The sequence below is a fragment of the Pholcus phalangioides genome, unplaced genomic scaffold (assembly GCF_987345545.1).
Source record: "Pholcus phalangioides strain wild (caught in Gottingen) unplaced genomic scaffold, Ppha-v1.0 ptg000009l_1, whole genome shotgun sequence".
In the NCBI taxonomy this organism is placed as follows: Eukaryota; Metazoa; Arthropoda; class Arachnida; order Araneae; family Pholcidae; genus Pholcus; species Pholcus phalangioides.
Genome location: NW_028301602.1, coordinates 36,956,069 through 36,979,918, shown reverse-complemented (window position 1 = coordinate 36,979,918; position 23,850 = coordinate 36,956,069). Strand labels below are relative to the sequence as shown.

Here is a 23,850-nt window from a genome sequence, read left to right as displayed (position 1 = left end):
ATACCAATTAAACAATGAAAAACTATGGATTTAGAGTGGAGAAGAAGCTAAATTAAATAGAGGAAAAAAGTCTAAAAAGAAATCCAGGCACATTTAAAATTCAAAGTTACACTAAATTTTGAAATTTTAACAAGTAAATATATCTTTTGATGATACCAATATCTTTATCAAGCCTTCATGAAATTAAAGCACATGAAAAATACCAATGCTATTAGCAAGAACCACACATGCAATGGTTATGGCATTCATGATTTATAATTATTACAAGCCATTTACAATAATCATAGTTTAGAATTAATGTTTGCCCAGCTGCTAATATATACAAATTGTTTTAAAACATTTTGGTCAGCTCATTTAAAGGAGTCACTGGCTATTTGTTTCACTGAGATGAAAACTTTTGAAGCTGTTTAAAGAACTTAATTTCTACAAAACTGTTTGAAGAAATTAGAATTTTGCAAGGGAAAATTACAGGAGAGCAGCTTCCAAATTAAATGGTATTGCAGATCTGTTGTCAGGCTGTATGGCATGCAAAAGAAAGAGTGGAATCCACCTTATGATCAAGCAGGTTATCTCTAGACACGCTTATTTTGAAATGAAACTTATGACAGTACATATATTCTTCAGTTCTTTAATGATCAGTGTGCGTGAGTACAAACAATTACCTTTTTAACAGAATCCAGTTGCTCATTCAACTTGTCTACCACAACAGTATGCTTCTGCCTCATGTCATTGACCTGAGTTTGATGAGCCACCATTTCTTCATCAAGTGTCTTTTTAAGTAAAGCTAACTCCTCTTCCATTTTGGTTCGCAAAGCCTGCTGAGCAACCGTCGAATCCAGAGAATCAACCAACTCATTTTTTAATGCTTCTAATTCCTAGAGAAAAGACAGAAAGGAGACACATATAATTTTTTTCCAGCTCATGCTATAATGTTTACGTATTATCACCATCCTAGACTGAAGTTTTAACAAATATGAATAAGCTCATTGATGATTTATGAGTTCACCAATACGAGAACATGATCTGGGAATTATACATAATCATGGGTACATTGACAAATTTTGGTTATGTATTGCAAATTTATCACAACTTTCTAATATGTTTGGTAATTATGCAAAATCACCCAATTTATCAGTTTTACTATAACAAAATGACTGCAATGAATTCAATTTTAGCTTCATTAGTAGTTTTTCTGCCTATATGTTATCTTTCTCTAATGTGACAGCTTTTAATTCCCAAACACCTGGAAATTTCAATTATTGAGTGAGACCCATTACTAATCAAGTGAGCAAAAAAATTACCTCATTGAGATCCCTTTTTTGTTTTTCAACTCTTGTGCGTGTTTCTTTCTCTGCCTCCAAATCTTCTTGTACCTCTGCCAACTGGTTCTCCAAATCTCTTAACATCTTCTGAGATTGTGCTTTTGCAGCCATTTCTTCATCACATCTATTGATAAGCAAGACACATGTAATCAATGGAATCAGAAAACATACAAAAACTGAAGAAGCCCATATCCTGCTACAAGGTGCATTCCATAAATATGAAGACCAAATTCATAAAAAATCATTTATTGGACATATTTGTACAATTAGTTAAAAATCTTCAAAATAGCACCCTCCTGCATCGATATATTTATGGAGGCGGTGTTTCCAGGCCTGGAAGGCCTTCTCTGGGAGGTCCTTTAGAGCTGATGTAACATGAGCCTGGATGAAAACATCCAGGCTCAAATCATTGGTTGTAATAATCAAAGGTTTTATCCAAGGAAACAAAAAAAAGTCTGGGGGAGCCAGGTCAGGACTGTAGGGAGGCTGGGGAACCAGTGGGGTATGGGTCCTGGCCAGGAAATCATTGACAATGAAGGCACTGGCTTGGCATGTTATCATGATGAAGTTTCCGTGCATCCTTGATGTCACTTTGGCAGCACGCTACCTTCCTTTTCAGCCTTTTGAGCACTTCCAAGTAAAAAGCTGTGTTCACATTGGTCCCGGTAGGTATGAATTCATGGCGGACAATGCCTCTGACATCAAAGACAATGAGCATGGTTTTGATCCTGGACTTGCTCATGTGTGCCTTCTTGGGCCAGAGCAACGATGGGTGTGCCACTCTGAACTCTTTTTTTTTTTCCCCGGGTCGTTTTCAAAAATCCATGACTCATCACCAGTGATAACTGAGTTTAAAAAAATAGGATCCTTTTCACACATTTCCAAGAGTTCTTGGCACCGGGCACTCGCATGTCGTTTGTTCATCTGTCAACTCTTTTGGGACCATCGCGCTGTGTTACATTAAGCTCAAAACAGGCTTCACAGAACGCACGTCCTGACTTCCAGGCAGCTTGGAGCCAACTAAGAATGGGTGCGTTATGAAGCTAACGCCCCCTCCAGCACGTTAAAGGGCGCTGTGGTGTATAGTTGCGTCTGGAAAAAATTGGTCGCAATACTTATGGAACGCACCCTGTATATAGGTACAATTTCTTTTCAAATAATAAGAATTATAACACATTTTTTTCCTTCAACATTTATGGTAAGTTATATTTAATAGGGTATTATAATTAACAACATACTTGTTCATAGCATTGCTGAGTTCCTCCTCTCGTCTACTCAAGTGTTGCTGCAATTCCTCAACTTGCTGTTTTTTCTCAAGTAATTGTTCTTTCAAATCATTCAATTCTGTTTCAGTCTTCCGTGACGCACGTTCTAATTCTTGTCTCATCTATATAAATGAAAAAAATACTAGCACTTCCACATACAAAATTATAAATAAATTTTTTGACACTCTTAAAAATTAGAAGTGTAGTTTTATTGAATAAAAATGTTCAATATCTAAAAAAAAAAAGTATTCTTTTCAACAACTGATTCTAATTTAGTACAAGTCTATTAATAAAGCATCTGGGTTGTGTGATAAATAACAAAAAACATTAAAGTAATCAAAGACTTTTTTTTAGTTTGTTATAAAACTTTTCTATTGCACATTAAAAATGAAAACCTTACAGATATCGTAATGCAAATTTATGATACTGTGATTTTCATTCTAATATCAAACATATTACAAGTTTGATAATAGAAATATTTCTCCTACTTGTTGTTCTTTACGAAGTCTTTCATCAATATCAGCTATAGTGGCTTCATGCCTGGCTTTCAATTTGCTCAGATGCTTTGACTTTTCCTCTTCTTCTGTAAGGTTTTGAAAGAGCTCTTGAAGCTTCTCTTCCAAGACCTTTTTCTCTTTAAGAGTCTAGAATATATATATACAAATATAAAGTGATGCTCTTATAAGAAAAGTGTATCATAATAATATACATATCAAGTTGGCATAAAGTGCGGTGAAATAGTTATTGACAAAATAAAAATTATAAGGCCCAGTAATTGGAACTCCCAATTAAAACAAAGAAATAGGTTGTGTAGGTCCGATCCCAGAAACAATGTATTTTTTTTTGTGAATTTGTGAAAGTCAGAGACAAGTCGTCGCTTTTGATTCTCAATCATAAATAAAAAAAATGTTCCTTAATGTAATTTTCAACCATGATAATTTAAAATGTGAACAAAATTCCTCAACTGCTTGGGCCTTGACCCATTGGCATTCTACATGGATTGCATCAAGCAATTCAGTCCTACGGCCATATTGAAAAAAAACCCCTTTGGTTGAAGACAAACTTTTTTTTTTACAATATTAATTTTTGTATTACATGCATTGTAGCCCGTTTTTTCTCTTTGCAGAATGGCAATATGCCATATCCATTTATAACGTATTTTGTGATTTTGTATGTTGACTAAAAGGGTAACAGTATGTGGGGCATCTGTTCTTTTCAAATAATGCAATAAATAAAATGGTTTTTGAAAACCTTATGATGCAACTTTCAATAAGCTACAAACTTGTATTAAATAACAGCAAAAATAAGAGCGTAACATTATATAATGGTTTCATTTTTTTCAAATCATGGAGAAATCAAGATTATATACCTTCTGATTACCATCTTCCAATATAGCATACTCTTCTTCAATTTTCTTTATTTTTGAATCCAAATTAACTTTTTCAAGTTGAAGTTTTTGCCTGGTGCCTTCTTCCTCTTCAAGCCTGATGAAAATATATACTTGTAGTAAAACAACCATTTAAATTATTACAAAAATCCTTATTTCTATTCAAAAGTTCCTCTAAACATGTTAAAATTACTGTGAACCAATAAATGACCTAATAACAAAACCTAAATCTGTTGTCTTGTACCTCATTTCTAAATGCATTTGTTTGCACATAAAATAATTCAAAATAAGCAGAATCACTCTACAAGACAAAGTATATTTAAATGGACATCCATTATCACACCCTAAAAATGGGAAAACAAAAGTGGCACCTTTGGTGCAAGCAATCTTATACGGTCTGAGCTGGATAAATTTCAGTTGATAATTTTAAATATATTAATTAAAGAGGATGCAAGAATGCAAATTCAAGTTGACTGGGTACAAAGTTTAAATTGAAGTTCAGTGGGAGTACAGCTTAACAAAAAGGTTGAGAACCACTGCTATAATATGTTATATGGGTGTTATCACTGAACACTAAAATCTTCCACAATTCATGGTAAGTTTCTTTTGCTTACACCTTTTATTTTTAATGTTATGAAATCTGCAACTAAAAAATTACTTATTACCAAAAAATACAATTTTTCAGAGTAATGAGTTAGCAAGTGTTCATATGATAATCTGAATATTGAAAACATGGACAGATATTTTGAACAAGCATTGAAATTTTAGAAATATATAGTAATCAAGCAAACAATTGCAGAACAAGATGTACACAATACTCTAATACAAATCAAGAGATGCACATGACCTATATACAATAATTATGTTCAAAATTCAAGTTTACTTAATGGAAATGACAAAAAAGCAGTTTAAAACCTGATTTGGAGATTTTTGTACAAAAGCCCAATCAGTTCTCAAAAAGGATTCTATAATTAGCCCGAAAGTTTTATTTTTTTTAAATATTAATAATTTGTACCCATAAATGAGGATTTAAAGCTAGACCCTTTCTAATGAAACAGCTGGTTGAAAAAATAAAGACTACACAAACATTCCTTAACTTTCTAAATGGCACAGCAGAAATCCTTGACCCCTTCAAAATACCTTATCTTTCTTTCAATGAAGTTGGCTTTCTATTTTCAGCAGGTGCAAACTAAATGGGATATATGGAAAAATGTTCCAATGTGAAATAAATTGTATAAAGTGACTAGGTTTGTCCATTGCTAAAATAAGAGGCTTTCAAGGAGGTGAGATATCCCATCAATGCAGCTAAAAAGGTTAAATACTTTTGTATCGAGATTCAAGCTGATAAAACTGAAGAAATACAGTCAGAAATGAATAAAATGTCAATCAATTTCAACATTAACCCATTTATTATACTAGTTTTTAAAGATCCTTCCCTGCATAATGATGTAATTGAGCTTAACTCATTATCTAGTGATCCTACTCATTAAATCCTTTATTCTGCCCCCAGGAGTTACGTTATATCAAGCTATAAAGAAATACATAAAGCAAATTATACTTACTGCTCCTCTAGGTCTTGTATGGTCAACTGCAGTTTTTTCTTCTCTGCTCCAAGGTTTTGATTTCGCTCTTCTTCCTCTTCGATTCTTGCCTCTAAATCTTGCAGAATATCCTCAAGCTCTTGCTTTCTGGCCTGAAGCCTTAACCTGAGCTCCTCTGCTTCAGCACAGAGTTCTGTTTCAGCTTGTAGCTGCTCAGCTAATGTGTTTTTCTCATCTGACAACTGAACAAGGAAGTGTGTGAATATACTTCACCCAGAATAATTTCCAATACATATATTTGAATATGTTTTGAGAAGAATATTAAGTTGTTAAAAAATTATCACAAAACCACTATAAAAAATTTCAATTTCTACATTTCAGAGTCAGGGAGATGCATATCCAAATTTATTGTTTTCAAAGTATTTCCATTAATTGTCTAGTTTAATATACATTATATCCAAGCACTAAAAATAAACATCAGTATTTTATATAAAATAAAAAAAAAATTAAGATTCAATGCCAAAAAATTTATTGCCCTCCAGAAAAATAAGGATCTTGGATTGAAGTTTCTCTAAGTACAAAATAGAGATTCATGCTAATATATAATCTGGTAGGGTAACTTTGCAGGTACCTCATATTTTCATAGCAAAAAGCTAAATTTTTAACTGTTGAGTGAATAGAACTCAGATTTCTCGAAAATACGGCTTGGCAGTTCTTACTGTAAGCATAAAAATTAAATTTATATAATAAATGCATAAAACTAAATTCAACTCTAAAAATACCAACTTGTACACATTTCTTTTCTAGTTCTACAACTTCACTTTCCGCCTTTTCCATTTTTTCTCTCACTTGACGCAGTTCATCTTCTTTGGCATTCAGTTTTTCTTCTTGTTTGGTTACTTGTAATAAAGGCTTCACCTGATTTAGAAAGTCAAACATTTTAACTGATTTAGAATGCAGAAATATTCACATGCCAAAACAATTTACATTACATTTACATAAAAAAATTCGAATTAAATTAAATGTGCACTATATCTAAAAATAAAATGTTCCATACTTTGGTATACAATCTCCACCATGACCAATTTCTTAATTTCAAATATGCAGCACAGTTCCTCTGTATAATACGTATTGCATTGAGTTGCTGCAATCTCTTCTGATAATTTCTTAATGAAAAATAAAAATCCATTTATGTTTAAAAAAATAAATTGATATTTAAAATAAAAGTAGAACATCACTCAAATTTTATATATATATATAAAATGAAAACCAATATCATCCATATAAATGAACAAAGGTTTTCAAAAAAAAAAAATTTCTGCTACTAGAAGCTTAAAATTTTACTTGGGAAAAAACTGCTAATCACACAAGTAGTTTAGAAAATTTGAGTGCTCATGAATCTCTCAGGAAGCTTTGGACTTAGTTTGGATATTTTTTAGAATATTTGTTTAATTTCAAATTTGTATGCTTATATAAAAATGGATGAAATTCTATTGAGCCTTTGTTAGAGTCGCATTATGGTTGCTTATGCAGCAAAAAGGCCACAATCATGACCAGTAATCATAAGTCTATTCTGAACAATTATTTTTCCCATGGTACTCGTCTCAACATTGGTGTGCAAATTGCTGAGTAGAAACAGCCATATCTTGTGTGGTTGTCAGGGCATTATCCCTTCATGTGAATTAGTGTCTCTAGTAAGAAAAGAACTCCAAAAGAACAAAAATTTGGTTTTCAGCACATGGAACACCCACTGAGTTAGAAAACGCAGTGGTTTTAGGTACATACCATGTGTACAAGTATGAAATGCGGATTTCAGAAAACAGATGGTGCACCAATGCAGTTTGTGCTATGAAGATTTGACACTGCGCCATTTTGTTGTGTCAACAACAAGTGTCAGATGCGCTTGAGTGATAAATTGGAAAAGTGTGTGCATAGTGTTGTATTGTTGTGTTCAATATGTCGAAAGTTTTACTGAACAAAGAGCATTCGCGGACAGCATTAATTTTTTTGTTTTCATTTGAAGAAAACTGCTGCTGAATCATACCGATTACTTCGAGAAGCTTATGGTGAACATGCTCTATCGCAAGATATGTGTGAATGATGGCTTCGGTTTTTCAAAAGTGGCGACTTCGATGTTGCAGACAAGAAACATAGAAAACCGCCAAAAAAAAAATGATGTGGAATTGGAAGCGTTGTTGGACGAAGATGATACTACACAGACACAAAAACAACTCGCAGAGCAATTGGGCGTTAGTCAACAAGCTGTTTCCAATCGCAATGCCCCACAACAACGTGAAATGCTCCTTGACAATGTTCAATGGTCAATGTGCAATGCTCCATCACATACAGCAAAAACGGTTCGCGGTACGTTGGAAGCACTCAGCTGGAAGTTCTACCCTATGCGGCTTACTCACCAGACTCGGCTCCTTCCGATTACCACTTGTTTGCATTGATGGGTCACGCACTTTCTGAACATTGCTTTGGTTCGTACAAAGATGTGAAAAAATAGCTCGATGAATGGTTCGCAGCAAAAAGGGAAGATTTTTACTGCCGTAGTATTCACAAATTTCAGGAAAGATGGGGGAAATGTATAATAAGCAATAGAGCATACTTTGAATAAAGCACTTTTTTTCATTCTTCCGAATTTAACGTGTTTTTTTTGAAAAAAAATCCACATTTCATACTTGTACACCTGATATATCTGAGTCTGTCTGGTACATTTAGAGCTTGGCAACCATGCCTTTACTAACGAATTCTCTTGAATCAAGATAAAAATATGGTGCACTCTTATAATGTTTATACTAGTTATGAAAATAAATAAATTTACTTCACACTGTTAAAACTTTTGTAACACATAAATTACCTTCTAGCTAGAGCTCCTCTGCAAAATGCTTGAAACTGTACAATCAAATCTGATATTTTGAAGTCCCTCTCTTCTTCTAGATGAGCCAATACCCCAGCACGGAAGAAAATTTTACTTTGGCCAACACGATACAAATTTGGATCTAGATCAAGAGCATAAATCTGAAAAAAAAAAAATTACAAAACTAAATCATTTTTTTACCTCACACCATTGATTTTGCAACTTAACACACAACTTAGATTTTTTTTTAAACATAATATTCTCAGATAAATAATGTGCATAAAATTACAGCCAGTACTCCAGCTATTTTGACAATGACTTACCATTTTTTCACATGCAAGTTTTCCATCCATAAAGCCTTTGGGGATAGCATTCGGAGTTAAAAGCTCATATCTACAAAGGAAAAGTATTTTAAATAAAATGCATTGTACACAAATAGATTTGATTGAATAATTAATTTTAAAAACCTTGTTATTTTTGTAAAGATGTTACCTCTGTCTAAATTCATGGAATGGAATCCTGTTTGGAAAGCCTTGTCTACAAATTCTTATTCCCTCAAGAACACCATTGCAACGAAGTTGATCTAAGACTAGAAGTGCGTCAATTTTTCCAGCCTGCAGAAAATTTGAAAAAAAAAAAAGAACATGCAAGTTTCCTGTTGTAAGCGACACTATATTCTATAACTGAGGAAAATGTTTGTGTACTAACAGATCTGAATTATTAGAAGTTTCTTTTCTTTGCATCGAAATACGACTTTTACACTGAGTTTATTACAGAAAACATGATAGAAATTCTTGCAATAAATCAATGCAAATGATTTGGTTTATTATATTTTAGCCCTATTCAAAACTTAATTAAAATGCATTTTCATTTTGTATGTTAGTTGCCCTTCACTGTAATTTAGTAAGTTAATAATTTTCACATACAGCTCCATTCATTGATCATTTAAAATTTTGGAATTCTTTGCTATTTAATATCCGCAAAAAAAATAATTCAAAACTTTTAATTCTCAAAACAGTTAAACTATATTAGCTACTGTATTTTTCTGTATATAATTCATAGATTATATACATTAAACACATCTAAATTTCTTTGTGCAGATTATATATCATTGTATATTATCTGTAGCTTTTATTTTTCTCTGAGGGGTTGAAATAGAAATATATATTTTAAAAAAAAAAATTTAATTTATGAAAATAATTTTCATAAATTTTTTTTTTCAAAATTATGAGCAAAAAAAATCTTATTCTGAGAAGAAAAAAAAAAAAAAAGACTCCTTGAGTTATTTAATATTTCATCAACGATAAATGAAATTTCATAAGCAGATTATGAGCTCCCGCAACTCAAATGATAAAATTCTCTTAAAAAAGTAGCAAAATTCAAATTATACACAGATGATTATGGTTAATAATACAAACATCACCTAACACTTACTACATACAATGTTAGATAGACAAGAAACACTTAGGTCCCCAAAAGCAAATATTCCAAAAGCTCTTTTTGGCGATTAGATCAGGATTAATGGTTTTATACACACACACACACACATCTAGTCTCCATCATTTACCAAAGACAATGGGACAATATTAGTTTAATATTGTCCAATAGAGTTAATTTAAAAAATTGGTCAAATTAAATTGGTTTATTGTTTATAAATTAATTGGTTAATTAATCACCAACTAAATTAATATTGGGCAATTATTTATAACAGGAACAAATACATACTGCAAATAATAAAATAATTTATATATATATAAGCCACATTCAAACAATAGAATCTTACAGAAGCATTATAAACGTTATTTTCCTGACAATTAAATTCTTCAGTACAACTAATATAAAAAATGTGTCAACATCAACTTTTTGAATCGCAACCCATTTACATTTCTTATTGAATTAGCTAACAGTCTCATATAATTCAGCATTGATATAAGAACAATATTCTAGTATACATGCAAATAGCAACGACGACTAACCCTTTTTTCATGATTAGGTATGATACATCGGACAAAATTGGGATTTGTATTCCGAAGTGTCACCATCAATTTTGAGAGCTGATCTTTATAAAGTTGACTGACAGTACGGAACATGCCTTTTCTTGTCCGAGCTCCAAACTGAGTGTCTCCCATTGTTGCTGCTGCCATGCCAACAATATCAGCTGCTGAGAAAAATTGATGTTTGAGCAAAAACATGATTGAGCTCTTCAGAAAGAAATCAATGAAAATTCACAAAAGAAAATATATACTGTGAAATCTGTGCATAATGATACTGTCTATATCGATATGCTCTTTGGTCCCGGCAGAATTCCTATTTAATGGGAAATAGTGTAAATGTTAAAACTGTCTACAATGATAGCTTGTCGATAACAATATTTTTTCCAAGTCCCTACAGTATCTCATTACAGACAAGTTTTACTAAACATATAAATAAAATCTGGTGATAAAAACAAAACACACAAATTCAGTAAAAATGATTTAAATCCACAAGGGCCATGTATTATTTAATTTTGAAGCAGTAAAATATTATTTCTTATATCAAGTATACCCATTTCACACTGTAGACAGATCAAACTTTTATAGTTCAAGGCTTGTCCCAAATTACGTCACTAGCTGTTACCTGCGGCTTCACTCGCATGGATTTGGTAATCTGAAAATTACTCTGCAGTGATTCCCCAATATAACATTCAAAGACTTCATGACTCCTTTGAGGGTTGAATTTTCAGAAATGAGGTTTTAGTGGGCATCTATGTTATAAAATATAATACAGACTAAATTTCACATTCATAGCTTCAGTGCTTTTGGTTCGGCCCTTATTGCCCCTTGCCCCATATAACCTTTGAACTGCCTTATGACTAAGGTAAGCAGAGGAATTTTAAATAGTACTTAATCTGTTACAGCGAGATGCTTTTTCATTAGGGATTCCGTTACACCACCATCAAAGACAATGTGATCAGCTGTCAGAGTTCGAAAGGTGAAGAATCATTGGGATAATGGAAGCCGGGTGATCTGACTTTACTGTGAGGTGGTGTTGAGATCAGTGGAGGAGAGAGGTTGCATGCATGGCAATCAGGCTCGGGACACGCTCTGCAGACCAATATCCGAGAGTACTGTAACATCACTCGACAAGCATGCACAGTCCCAACTGCATCATTGTCCGCTATTTGGACACTGGCAGCCGCTTCATTACAGGCCTGTGTCTGTCCTTACAAGTCGCGAGGTGCCTTGCTGAATAACATTTGGTATCGCAGCACCTATTACTTTTGCTACCAATGACACCCACTCACCATTGCTTTTGTTTGAAGTGGTGTCGAGATCGACGGGATCGGACTGCAATTGAATAGAACCAGATCATCTTCAGCGATGAATCGAGATAAAATTTTGGCAGTGATGACAACTGTTTACGTGTGTGGAGGGCCCCGTGGTGAACGCCTCAATCTTGACTTCACTATACAGTGACATACCCATACCATATGACACCCGGTCACCTCTAATATTCATCCACGGTACCAGATAGCCCAGCGGTACATTCATAACATCCTTTAGCCAAGTTTTACAACTCATGACAGGGCCCCAGGAGGCATTTTTCAACGGTGCTCGACCACACACAGCAAATGTGTCACGGGAATGCCTCTTCCACATTAACACTCTCCCTTGGCCTGCCCGACCCCGAAATTTGTCACCAATCAAGCACATCTGAAATCACTTGGGATGGAAAGTTAGGCAGCCTAAAAATTTGATTGAACTAGATGCTTGCTTACAGCAACTGTGGAACGAGACGATGCAGGACACAATATGGGACCTGTAGGCCTCAATACCCACTCGCATCGCATTATGTATTCAAGCTAGAGGTGACCCAATAGGGTACTAGAACATCCATTCATTTGTAGTTTTCCTTGTAACAAATGATTCTTTTGCTTTAATTATGTAATCACTAACTTATGCCAATGCTGTACTTACATATATACATATATAAAAGTTCATTTCATTTGGACAACTCTTTCTTGTTGCGTAAATTTTTATGTCAATGAGTGTATATAGATTAATATATTTAGGTCCAATGATTTTTGAATTCAGCTTTATCAGTGCTGCAGATCTAAATCAGAATTTGCTAATTCTACATACATTAGAAAAACAGTTTGTTTCCCCCCCCCCACAGTGTGCCATACAGGCTGAAGTGTGGAACATAAAAATTTGTAAATACATAATTATAACAAACATAGTACTAAAGACCCACAAAACACTTCTAAATGGGCCACAGAACTTTGACAGGTTTAGATGTGTTCCAGAATGAAAAAGTTCAAAACACGAGGGAAAACATATGCTTGATAAAGGTTATGTTCTTAACATGTTCTATTTATCATGCATGTGAAGTATTCTTGAATTCAGATTTTAACCTAGCAATGTGAATGCTATTTCATTAGCAGAATATAACAAATTGAACACATGTACATTCACAGTATCCAACTTCTCTAAGGAGCTTCAATTTTTAAGTAAAAAGCATTGAAAAAAATCTATTATGACTAACCATCCTTCCATATGTGAGCTATAAAAGGATCTGTAGAATTCTGTAATAATGAGACAACATTCTCATTCAATGGATCCATATTTTTCAACAGCCACATATCAGCTGAGTAATCAACCTAAACAGGAAAAAAAAATTATGGACATCAAGTACACAAGCTTTCTTAAAAACTTGGGGAAAATAAACTTTTTTCAGCTGCATTGCTTTAGCAAATTTAGCATTGACTAAATCTGATGAAATGAAGGTAACTTTGTAAATATATATAAAAAAATAAAACATACTTTGCCAGCATAATGAATAATGCTGAAATCTGCATTGGCTCTAAAATCTGACTTGATATATTTTGGATGCATAGAATGAGAAGTGTCCAATTTATCAACAAATGTCTTGACTGTGGCTTTTGGAAACCAACATTCTTCATCCAACAGAGCTAAAATACCCATAGGCTGAGAGAAATACATTATTAATACTTAGGCGTTAAAAAAAAAACCAAAAAAAAACCAACATTTTATATAAAGTAAGATTTTTACAAATAATTTTTTTTCACATTCACCTTCTCAATTAGATCTATAGTAGGTTGCAAATCTAATCCAAAATCAATAAATTTCCATTCAATGCCCTCTCGTTGATACTCTTCTTGTTCCAAAACAAACATGGTATGGTTAAAAAGTTGCTGTAATTTCTCATTTGTGTAATTAATGCACATTTGTTCAAAGGAATTCAGCTAAATAAACAAAATGAATAAAAACAAATTATTTCTAAGATCAACAATAAATAGTTCACATGCAAAAGAAAAAATAAGCATAAGACTATGATGAAGACTAAAATGACTAAAACGAGCATTTTTATCATCTGACACATGACAGGATAACTACAATAAAATTTTAGGTTATACAATTAATTTTTTCAAATTTATTTACAGACTTATGGAACATTTTGCATATTATTTTTTTAAGTAAATACGAATATTGATGGTTAAAAAGAGATTTTCATCATTAAGTAATCACTAATGTTTAGTGTTTCTATAAATTCATTGATTAGCATCATCGAGGCAAGAAAACAGACCTGGAAATGGTGTAAAAATAATTAGTCACTTTTGTTTGATAATTTAAATCTCAAATGCTGAAACCTTTTTTTTTTAAATATCGAAATTTCAAATGTGCATGTGTTACCAACGCACATTATATACACAGAATATAAAAAAATTATATACACGGAATTAGAAATTCATAAGTGTAATACCAGCAATAGAAGTTGAAGAATACTTTGAATGCATATGCAAATCGATTAGAAATTTTAATCAATTCCCAGCCCTAACTGAATAATCAAACTTTAATCGATTAATCTACAAATTAATGGAATATATATTTTGTGACCATATAATATTAATAGATGCTATACAAATATAATTCACTCATTTCACTCACCTAGTCAGTGAATGTAAAGAAATATATAAGAAATTAAGGCTGCCTGCTTCAAGCAATTTAATATGCTGAACAAATAATCGTTGAATCAAATTTGATCAAAATAGATTCAAATATTTTTTAATTTCTCACTTATCCAAAATGTTCTGTATAGAATACGATTTATATAAGACATCTATCATTACAAAATTTCACACCTAATCAAAGAAATTATTTTCTTTTTTTATATTTTCATTGAGATATATCATATGAGGGGAGGGTAACTTTCAGAGAAGTTTGAGGTGTGTGATTTTCGCATGCCGCTGTGGTGGTCGAGTGGTTATAGTGTCGGACTCGTGATGCGAGGATCCGGGTTTGAACCCCACAGTGGTGGTCGGCTCAAGTTGGTTTTCTGTGGTTCCCAGCTTCGAGGCGCAAATGCGAGCCGATCTCCCCGTTAAAAAGTCTCACCACAGAGAGCAACAGTCCTACAACGGTAAATCATTCAACCATAACACTTCACTCATAGTTAGAAAAACTGGGGGCAGATGACAGCACTACACATAACAAGCATTACACAGAAACAAACTTTACGTCAGGTTGCACTACACGTACACACACATTCCCGCATGTACCGGTTCGTTGGGGGGGGGGTTCCGCGGGGGGGGGGGGTGCATGTGTGGTGTAGCAGTAGTAGGTAGGGCCTCCAAAAAATGGCTCGGGGATCCATGATGTTCTTAAGTCAGCCACCTCGTTGGGCAATTTGCCTGTTGTGGCGTTGTCTTTGTCTGTCTTTTTGTCTTTGTCTTGTCTTTGTTGTCTTTGTATTTGTATATTTGTATCTAGTCAGTTTTTAAAAAAAAATCAATTCACAAAACTTATAATAAAAATTTCAATCAAATTGATAGAGTTGATTAACTCAACTAAAATTTATAACTGTGATTAACAATTGATCAATTAACTGACCAGATTAATCAAACCACACCTAGAATGTATGCATTGAAGGGTTGAGGTAGCTTCATTCTGATTATTTCCTTAGGTTCACCCACTTTAATCTTTATCTTAGTTCTATATGAATTTGAGCTAATGGTGAAAGTACTGTGTGGGTCTGCTTTCGATATTTATGTAAATAGCAAATTTCATTGATGCAAAAAAAAAAGTATGATAAAACCGAGGAGTTCACAACTTATATAGTTAATCAACTTGAAAGAAAATACATATTATATATGCTTACATCAAATATCTCAAAACCAGCAATATCGAGGATGCCAATGAAAGAAGCTCCTTGTCTCTTGGTGCGATCAAGCGAACGATTTATCCTATTTACAAGCCACCTGAACAATCTTTCGTAACATGCTTTGGAAATAGCTTCTACAGAAAATTCAGCCTGTGTAAATGAAAAAAACCAAGTCATTTGCCATTCATAACACACACATTTTAATGTATGAAATATGACTTCAGGATATTGTCATACATTGTGGATATTTACACAGAAAACTTTCTTTGGAACCGCAGTTGTCAACAGGTGCCCAACACAGCCCTTGAGACAGTGTGCGCTTCCCAGATGCTCCGCGACCACTCAAGAAAAATAGATTAAATCAGTACAAATTCTTTTTTTTCTTCCTGTTTTTAAAGAGACCTACGGGCTCCACCATAAAAATTTTATACTAAAAAGGACTATGCGAGTCTATAAAGGTTGAGAACAGCTGCAGTAGAAGATGGGTTATGCAACACTAGTTTTTAGAATCTATCCTTTAAATTTGGTCATGCTTGATAATGCAAAATTTGGACATAATTCATACAAAAATTTTGCCAGGTACATATTTCAAGACACATGTAATAATGACATATTTGAGAACATATTTATACAGAAGAGCAGGTAATATATATTAACTTGACTATTTTGAAATGAATCCCCATTCTGAAATTTAAAATTTCACAATTAAAACAAAACAAAGAATGTTCACCTGTTCTTTTGTTTGTGCTTTGCTGACAACATCTCTGCCTACTTTCAGACGAGGCCTAATGAAAGCCTTTGTCATTTCAGTAACTTTGAGGCCAAGTAATGTTCCTATTTTCTGAGGTACTGTGGTCTCTGATAGAAAAGCCTGGTCAGATTTTCTCTCCTGCTGGAATTCCATGTTACCAAACAGTAGTATGGCAGATAATATCCTAAAAATGGCTGATAAAAGAAATTATTGAATTTATTACCTCTGATTCCCAACTGAACAATTCTTGGAATATGAACATACAGAATAAACAGCTCACCACTTAAATCTTCTGGTGATAGGCCCATGATAACCATTGCATTTACAGTATTTCTAAATTCCTGACCATCATCAACACCAGGAACAGGTAGACCTCCACATGTGAGAAATTTGTACTTTTTTGGATCTTCTAAAATATATTCTTCTACAGGAAAGACAAAGGAAAACAAAATCAATACATGAACAGGCTATATTTGAAATTTATATAAAATTAGTTAAATTAGATCACTCTTCTAAATTAGAAAAAAGCTCTACTTACTTTTTTCTTCTGAAGTGGTGCCACTGAGCATTTGGTAAAATATATGGAAAGCACGCTCATCTTTTGCCTGCCTTATTGCACGAGATTTCTCAAGTAAATATGTTACAATGTAAAGGAATCATTTCCATTTATGTCAAAAGACAATTTCAAAGTAAATATACACAAATGTTATAGATAAAAATTGGGTAGCTAAGAGTTCATAGAAATTTGGTAGCATTTGCCTGATACTAATGCAATAAAAAACCAACACTAAAGGCAAACACACAAGAAAACAATGAATCCTAAGAGGTGAAATTTTTATTTTTTGCCACCATGGGCATTTTCTCTACACATAGGGTAATTAGGCCGGGACCTGCAGTTTGTCAAATCAGAATGGCAGTGTTACACATTTTTTCTCTCATATACCTAGTAGAGGAGTTGATGTGTTTTCCCCTCAGGGAGGGATCTCCTGTGCTAACAATGTTGTATGGTATTTGGCATTTTCTGTGTTAGAAAATATTTTTAATATAACTGGCCCTTCTAACACTGACCAGGAATGCTATTTAAGCTGGTTACCAAAACCAAATCCCAACTCCCAGTTACTCAGTGGAAAAATTACTTTTGTGCAAGTGGTATGATTTATGATTTGTCTTCACCATTCGTCTTTGATATTGATGGTTCTTTTATTACAAAGTGATGAACATCTATAATGTTATGTCTCCTTGTTGAGAGTACTAGTGAAATATTGGAGAATTATGAATTCCCCTTGAGTTATCCGGCGACGTGTTAATGGGACAAGAAAGTATACAGAAGTTGTCTGCTCAGAAATGAATCTTAAATATGTTAGCAGTAACATTTACTCTTACATAGCTTTCAAATACAGCTCATTAAAGATATGCAGCAACTATTTTTTTAAGAAAAAGTCAGAACAAGACTCAACGCAAGCTATTCAAAAGAAAATAAAATTTTTCATAACTTTATATATCATGAAGATTTATATCACTCCCTTTGCTGTGATTAATTTCTTAAGCAATTTGAACTTCCTTATCAAAATATAGGGTACACATGAAGAAGTGCTTTATAAATGAAAATACAAAAAATTTAAAACTATCTGATTCTAAACCCCTCTATAGGGTGGGGGAGACCCAGCAAAAAATTAGAACTTATCTTCATGTCAAATATAGCTATATTCATAGTATGTATAATATACTCAATATAGGACAATCAGCAGTCTATGAAAGGATACAAGTTTCAATATTTGCACCAGCAATAAAGCCAGAAGCATCAAAATTTATCCTAATAAATTTACCCTAGAAAAAAAAAACATGTTTTTGATAAAGGTATGAAATCATATTCTCGCAGATGAAATGATATTTAAAAGCACTTATAGATAATGCACCAAGATTTTCAAAAAACTAGAAAATGAAATAGTTTTATATAAATATTTTCCTCTTAGAATTCCAGATCGTACCCGATCCCTTAGGCACAATGGAAGTGCATCATATATGTTCATATATGTTGTGTTCTTTTAACTTTGTGTCTTTATGTATAGATGTGTGTGTATTAATAAATAGTGTAGTGATCGAGAATTAAAGTTGATGCTACAAATCACTGATCCATAGTAATATAAGGGTGAAATGATTAAAAATTAAACAAAAGTATTACTCAAGAATTTTTAAATTAAAGCAATTCAAATGAAACAAATGTAAATAATCGACTGCAATATATTAACATCCAGTGTCCATTAAATAAAATAATTACTTCACTACACTACCACTTGACCCATTTTTGATTGAAGTTGCATTTGTGCAATGCTTCGCTCAAAATTTTTTTTCAAATCCTTCTCGAATTTTTGTATGAAATGAACATTTTTGGGAACTAAAAGGTCTAAAAGCTTCATATTTTTTTTAATTTGTTTCCAAAGAAATTTGATTCATGATTTTTCAAAAATTAAATTGTCAGAAATTTTATTCAGATTTTCCTACTTGAAATTTTTTTTCCTGACCATGAACAAAAATAAATTTTTTCAAAATAGAAAAAAAAAAAATTTCTCAGAATTCTTTTTTCACATGGTACATGGGATTTCTCAAAATTATAATTTAATCAAAATGATAATTAAGATAATTTTCATCAATTAGGAAGTTAATTAGAAATTTACATTAATTACAAATAGAAGAAAGCTAAATTGATGTCCAATTTTTTAAAAATATATTATTTATATATTAATAATTTATATATTATAATATATTTATACATTATAAATAATATATTATAATTTATATATTATAAATATATTATTTAAGTAGCCACTCATCATATATTAAAAAATTGAGTGATTTAGTCATGAACTGTAAAAACAGTCAAAAATGGGTTAACACTGTTCATGAACCTTGTACACATTCCTTTACAGAATTTCTAATGAATTGTATATTCCAGAATGTGTGTACTGATTTTATGTGTGGTCCTAATGAATGTCTTGTCAGAATTATGCTTGTTTTCATCCATCTACCATACTTTAAAAAAAAAAAAAGTGGTAAATATTTGAATTTTCCTGCTGTCAGTATCGTGTTGTAGGTCTGCCTGCTCTCTGTGAAGACATTTTGTTTTCAAATGGGAAATGGCTCACATTCATGCCACGAAGTTGAAAACTGCAGAAAACCTACTTACTTTATGCACAGTGGTGGACGACTAGAGTTTTAGCCTAGATCCTCACAATGACAGCCCAGCAGTATTCAACTACACTACTGATCATTAAAATAACTGATGAGTATTAAAAAAGTTAGAACGGAAAGCTGGTTTCAAGCAAGTATTGAAATTGGGTTTTCTTGCTGTTCCTGTGCATAGGAAGCTCAAATATACCTGTATGAAAAATACAGCAGTTATACGAACAAGCACTAAGATGACTGAATTGGAAAATTGTCATGACAGTTGTTTCAGACAAATCTTGATTCTGTCTACAGCATCCAAGTCTGGTGGCAATGTGACAACAGACTACTTGCACCATCATACTGTTCAGTCATTTGGTATTATGATATTGGGCACTATTTGATTCTCATCTTGCAGCAGCCAAGTATGAATAGCTGGTGCACTCAACAGTAAGAGAAATATCTCTCAAGTTTTGATCCACGTTCTTCTCTATTACCCTCAGAGTTGGCCTGCAGTCAGTTTTCAACAGGATAAACTATGACCTTATTATGGTATGATATGTGCTAAAATCCTTCAGTAATAAAGTTATACTCATTCCATGGCCAAGTTTCTATTCACCAAAATTGTTACCATAGTTCATGATCACCTAACGAATGCACACTACCTATAGCTATGTGAAGATAACATATGTCAGATGAACTTTGGATGTATCTTTGTGGTATGTCTGTTGATACTGCTTACACGGATTGCCAGCTTTTTTTTCAACACACAGAATATGATTAACTAGCTGTAATACCTGGCACTACTCAGACTTTCTCTTGAAAAAGTGTCAAACCATTATAAAGGCACATATATGACTGAAACACATTGTTTGGGAACCAAGGTAACCAAAGTTAAACATTCCAAAAGTCATTGTCGAGTTCAAAAAACCATTGTTGCCCGACACTTTTTTTGGGCATTTGCCTAGCTCTGACGTACTTTTAAAGTAACCTATCGTTCAAGTCGGGTCCTGCTTCATATACATACAAAATTTGGCAGTGATTGGTGAAAAATTGTGGATTAATATAGAAAATTTTATATACATAAATAATGTACTAATACTACATTTGGGGATTATACATAATCACCGATAAAAATTATTCATCAAACTTACCAGGATGATTTAGTGATTACACATAATTATAGATTTATCAAATTTACTGTAACAAAAACATTTTAATGAAAAATATATGGCGCTTCTTACAAATCTGGATGAATTGTCATTCTTGACGGTTTTTGCATTGCCAAATGCTTCTAATATTGGATTGGCTTGAAGTAGCTGTTGCTCCAACTCACCCTAAGACAGAAAAAAAACCATCTTTTTTAATCTACGAATTCATTAGATAACAATTTAAAGTCAGTGCTGAATTGTCAGCACCAAGTAGAAAAAATTTTTTCTTCAAATATTTTATTCTGAAATCTAAAAATCATAATGTTCCAATTATTCAATCTTGCATTTAATATGGAAAAAATAAATACAATAAGCACAAAAAAATCTAAAACTTTTGTTACAAGGACTAAAATAAGTGCTCATATATTTTCTTAATTCATAGGTTAATAAGTGGAAAAGATAATGTTTTAGGCAAGACAAATTACAGCTATAAGGAAGGCATTGTTAAGTGGGGAATTATTCACATTGTAGTCATGCCACTGGCTACATAAAGGGCCATCAATTGATAGAAATTAGCTTTTACACCTGCATTTCATTGTTTAAGAATATTCCTTGCAACTAAGAACACAATTTCAGTGAATTTTTGGGAAAAAGTGGAAAACCAAAATGAAAGGTTCCAGAAAAAGCTCAAAATAATAACTGATGAACGAGCATTCCCCACACTGAGGAATTATTTTTTAATTATCTTCTCACAATAACAATTTACAGCACTGTAAATTTACATTAAATATGTATCTTCAAGAATATAACCAATTTTGGATAAGCATACATACCCCGATTGTCATCTGGCAGCATTAAAAAAATTTATGATTTCAAAATGAATACATGTTGAATATTTCACACACATGCACATTTTCATAGTTTAATATTTAAAATTTGCAGTGTTAATCAACAGCTTATTTTTGTTATGCTCCCCACATTATCAGCAATTCTAAAAATATATAAAATCAGTATATGGCATTTCCACCAAATAGACATTCAATTTTGTAAATTTCTAAAAGCAAGTGGGGTAATGAAAGCAAACTAATGAGATAAGCACGATGCAAAAAAAGATTACAGCACAATCACTGAACAACACGAGCATGCTAAGTAATATCAACTTTCTAAGCATTACACTGCATAGCTTTGAAGCATTAAACAATAATTCAAAAATACTTACTATAATTTGGGCTGGTGTAGGCTATAAATAAAGTAAGAAAATTGAGGCGAGTGCAAAAGCAAGGTGAGAATTAAAAAAAAGTAAATTTTATTCATATAACTAATACAGTGGTACCTAGATTATCTGATGTAAATAGAAACAAGCCCATATAAAAAAAATTCTAGGCAAACGAATATGCACCAAATTCAAAGGTCTAGAACAATACAAACTAATTATAATCAAATATACGCAGGGGAAGAATATTGAATATCTGTAGAGTACATTTCATGGATGTATAGATAGTTTGGTTATCCTTTGTTTTCAGCACCACAGAAAATAATTTTAGCCATGTTAGTTCTGATACATCGCAATGCTGCTGCCCTGACAAAACATCTTTTAAAGAAACCCACTCCTCTCAAAAGCATTGTTGTTGATTATTTACATCTGCAAAGTCTCTTCAGCTTCTTTGACATCTTTATTGGTAGAAAAGTTTCAGACTTTGATGGTAAGAAAACTGTTGCCAAAAGACATTTAGGGAAATATCATTTGGGTTAATGGAAAATAACATCTGGGTACACAAAGATCAGATAACCAAGGTTCTACTGTATATAAAAATACAAACCAAGAAAATTTCTCACAATCTTTCTTTATGCCTAATTTTTTTTAATGGAATCCAAATAAATGATTGTAAAAGTTATAATATTCATTGAAGGGCATAGTTTTAATAATGCGGAAAGCAAAAATTATCAGGGAGAGAAATATTTTTTCCTAATGAAAGAACTATTTTTCAAGGACTTTTTTTTCAGGATATTCATTTTATCATTATGCTATATATAAAACCCTATAGCTCCTAGTTTCAACATTAATGCAGAAGCTTAAAATTAAAAGAAGAGAGGAACGAATTGTAAAATTAAGTTTTTACTTATTGTTTGTTCTGTTTTGCACAATAAAAAAAAATAGAGGTTTTTTTCAATTACAAGATGCTGAAATTTTATGAACCCTTCCTTTATTTCTTTGTCGCTCATATTGCTACATCGTATACATTTATCTATGCTTAGCCAGGACCTTTTCTTTCTTCCAAACCGAGCACAACTCCTACTGCCATGGGCAACTGATTACAAGATGAGTTGTGTCAGAATTGTGCATAAATGTCTAACACTCTGGTGTGTATGTATTTCGTCAAATAATTTTACAATAAACAAGTCACTGCATAAATACAGTCGAACCCCAATTTAATGTCACTATCCGTCCCAAAGAATTTTGGCGCTATAACGAATCATGGTTGGAATAGTCTTTCAGAGAATCATTACATGAATTCACACTCTTATTACGGACTACTGTATCTCGTATGTCTTATTAGTATTACTCCATGAATAAAATAGCCAATTCTAAATGTATTCAATTCCAAGTTGAGAAATTTGATAAAACTGTATATAAACACTGGAAAATTACTTGAACATATATTTCTGCATATAAAACTTGACAGAAACATACACTAACCATTGAAATTATTGTAATGTTGCATAAATTTAGTGATTCATTTTATAAGTGAAAAAAACAAAATAAACAAAGAGAAATAATGGTGCCATTGCTTTTTTAGTCTGTACATTGGTTTTAAAAAAATAATTGTTTTTCAGATATTGAAAGAACTCTAACATGATTCAATAGAGCAAATCAAGGGAGTTGATTTCTTAATGACCAGGGTTGAAACTGGAGGGGAACAGACATGCCTAGTGCTCCAGATGCTATGGCGGAGGAGGGGGAGAAGTGCAAAATTCATCTTTTAACCTCTCGCTCAACATTACAAGGGTGCTCCAAAATGCGTGCTTGCCCCGGATGACCAAGCATTTGGTTGTGCCCTGTAAATGACTTCCCATACCACTCGAAATCTTGTAATGTTCTTGTAATCATTATAATGACTAGTGAGTAAAACACATGCACTGCAAAAAAACTTATCTTGGCAATGTTACAACATTTCAATGCTTTCAACGAACAAATTAGTGCAGTGCGTTCATTCTACTCTATCCCTTATCAATAAATCTGTTTCTT

General features: G+C 32.6%; 1 protein-coding gene across 4 annotated transcripts in view; it reads right to left on the bottom strand.

Moving 5' to 3' along the window:
• Nucleotides 1-23,850, bottom strand: part of LOC149083003 (uncharacterized) — a 96,238-nt gene that overhangs the window by 21,236 nt on the left and 51,152 nt on the right. The window contains exons 5-26 of one of the 4 annotated variants that reach the window (XM_089236053.1): nucleotides 21,823-21,843; nucleotides 20,697-20,789; nucleotides 18,055-18,117; nucleotides 16,829-16,928; nucleotides 16,571-16,714; nucleotides 16,270-16,484; nucleotides 15,537-15,689; nucleotides 13,453-13,623; nucleotides 13,181-13,345; nucleotides 12,903-13,017; nucleotides 10,355-10,539; nucleotides 8,871-8,992; nucleotides 8,702-8,771; nucleotides 8,379-8,539; nucleotides 6,573-6,681; nucleotides 6,302-6,433; nucleotides 5,537-5,757; nucleotides 3,957-4,071; nucleotides 3,076-3,231; nucleotides 2,561-2,709; nucleotides 1,302-1,446; nucleotides 663-875 (exon numbers count right to left, since the gene is read on the bottom strand). In XM_089236053.1, coding sequence (XP_089092179.1) covers nucleotides 663-875; nucleotides 1,302-1,446; nucleotides 2,561-2,709; nucleotides 3,076-3,231; nucleotides 3,957-4,071; nucleotides 5,537-5,757; nucleotides 6,302-6,433; nucleotides 6,573-6,681; nucleotides 8,379-8,539; nucleotides 8,702-8,771; nucleotides 8,871-8,992; nucleotides 10,355-10,539; nucleotides 12,903-13,017; nucleotides 13,181-13,345; nucleotides 13,453-13,623; nucleotides 15,537-15,689; nucleotides 16,270-16,484; nucleotides 16,571-16,714; nucleotides 16,829-16,928; nucleotides 18,055-18,117; nucleotides 20,697-20,789; nucleotides 21,823-21,843 — 3,018 coding nt within the window. The remainder of the gene's footprint in view (nucleotides 1-662; nucleotides 876-1,301; nucleotides 1,447-2,560; nucleotides 2,710-3,075; nucleotides 3,232-3,956; nucleotides 4,072-5,536; nucleotides 5,758-6,301; nucleotides 6,434-6,572; nucleotides 6,682-8,378; nucleotides 8,540-8,701; nucleotides 8,772-8,870; nucleotides 8,993-10,354; nucleotides 10,540-12,902; nucleotides 13,018-13,180; nucleotides 13,346-13,452; nucleotides 13,624-15,536; nucleotides 15,690-16,269; nucleotides 16,485-16,570; nucleotides 16,715-16,828; nucleotides 16,929-18,054; nucleotides 18,118-20,696; nucleotides 20,790-21,822; nucleotides 21,844-23,850) is intronic. The other 3 variants (XM_089236054.1, XM_089236055.1, XM_089236056.1) reach the window with 3 other exon arrangements.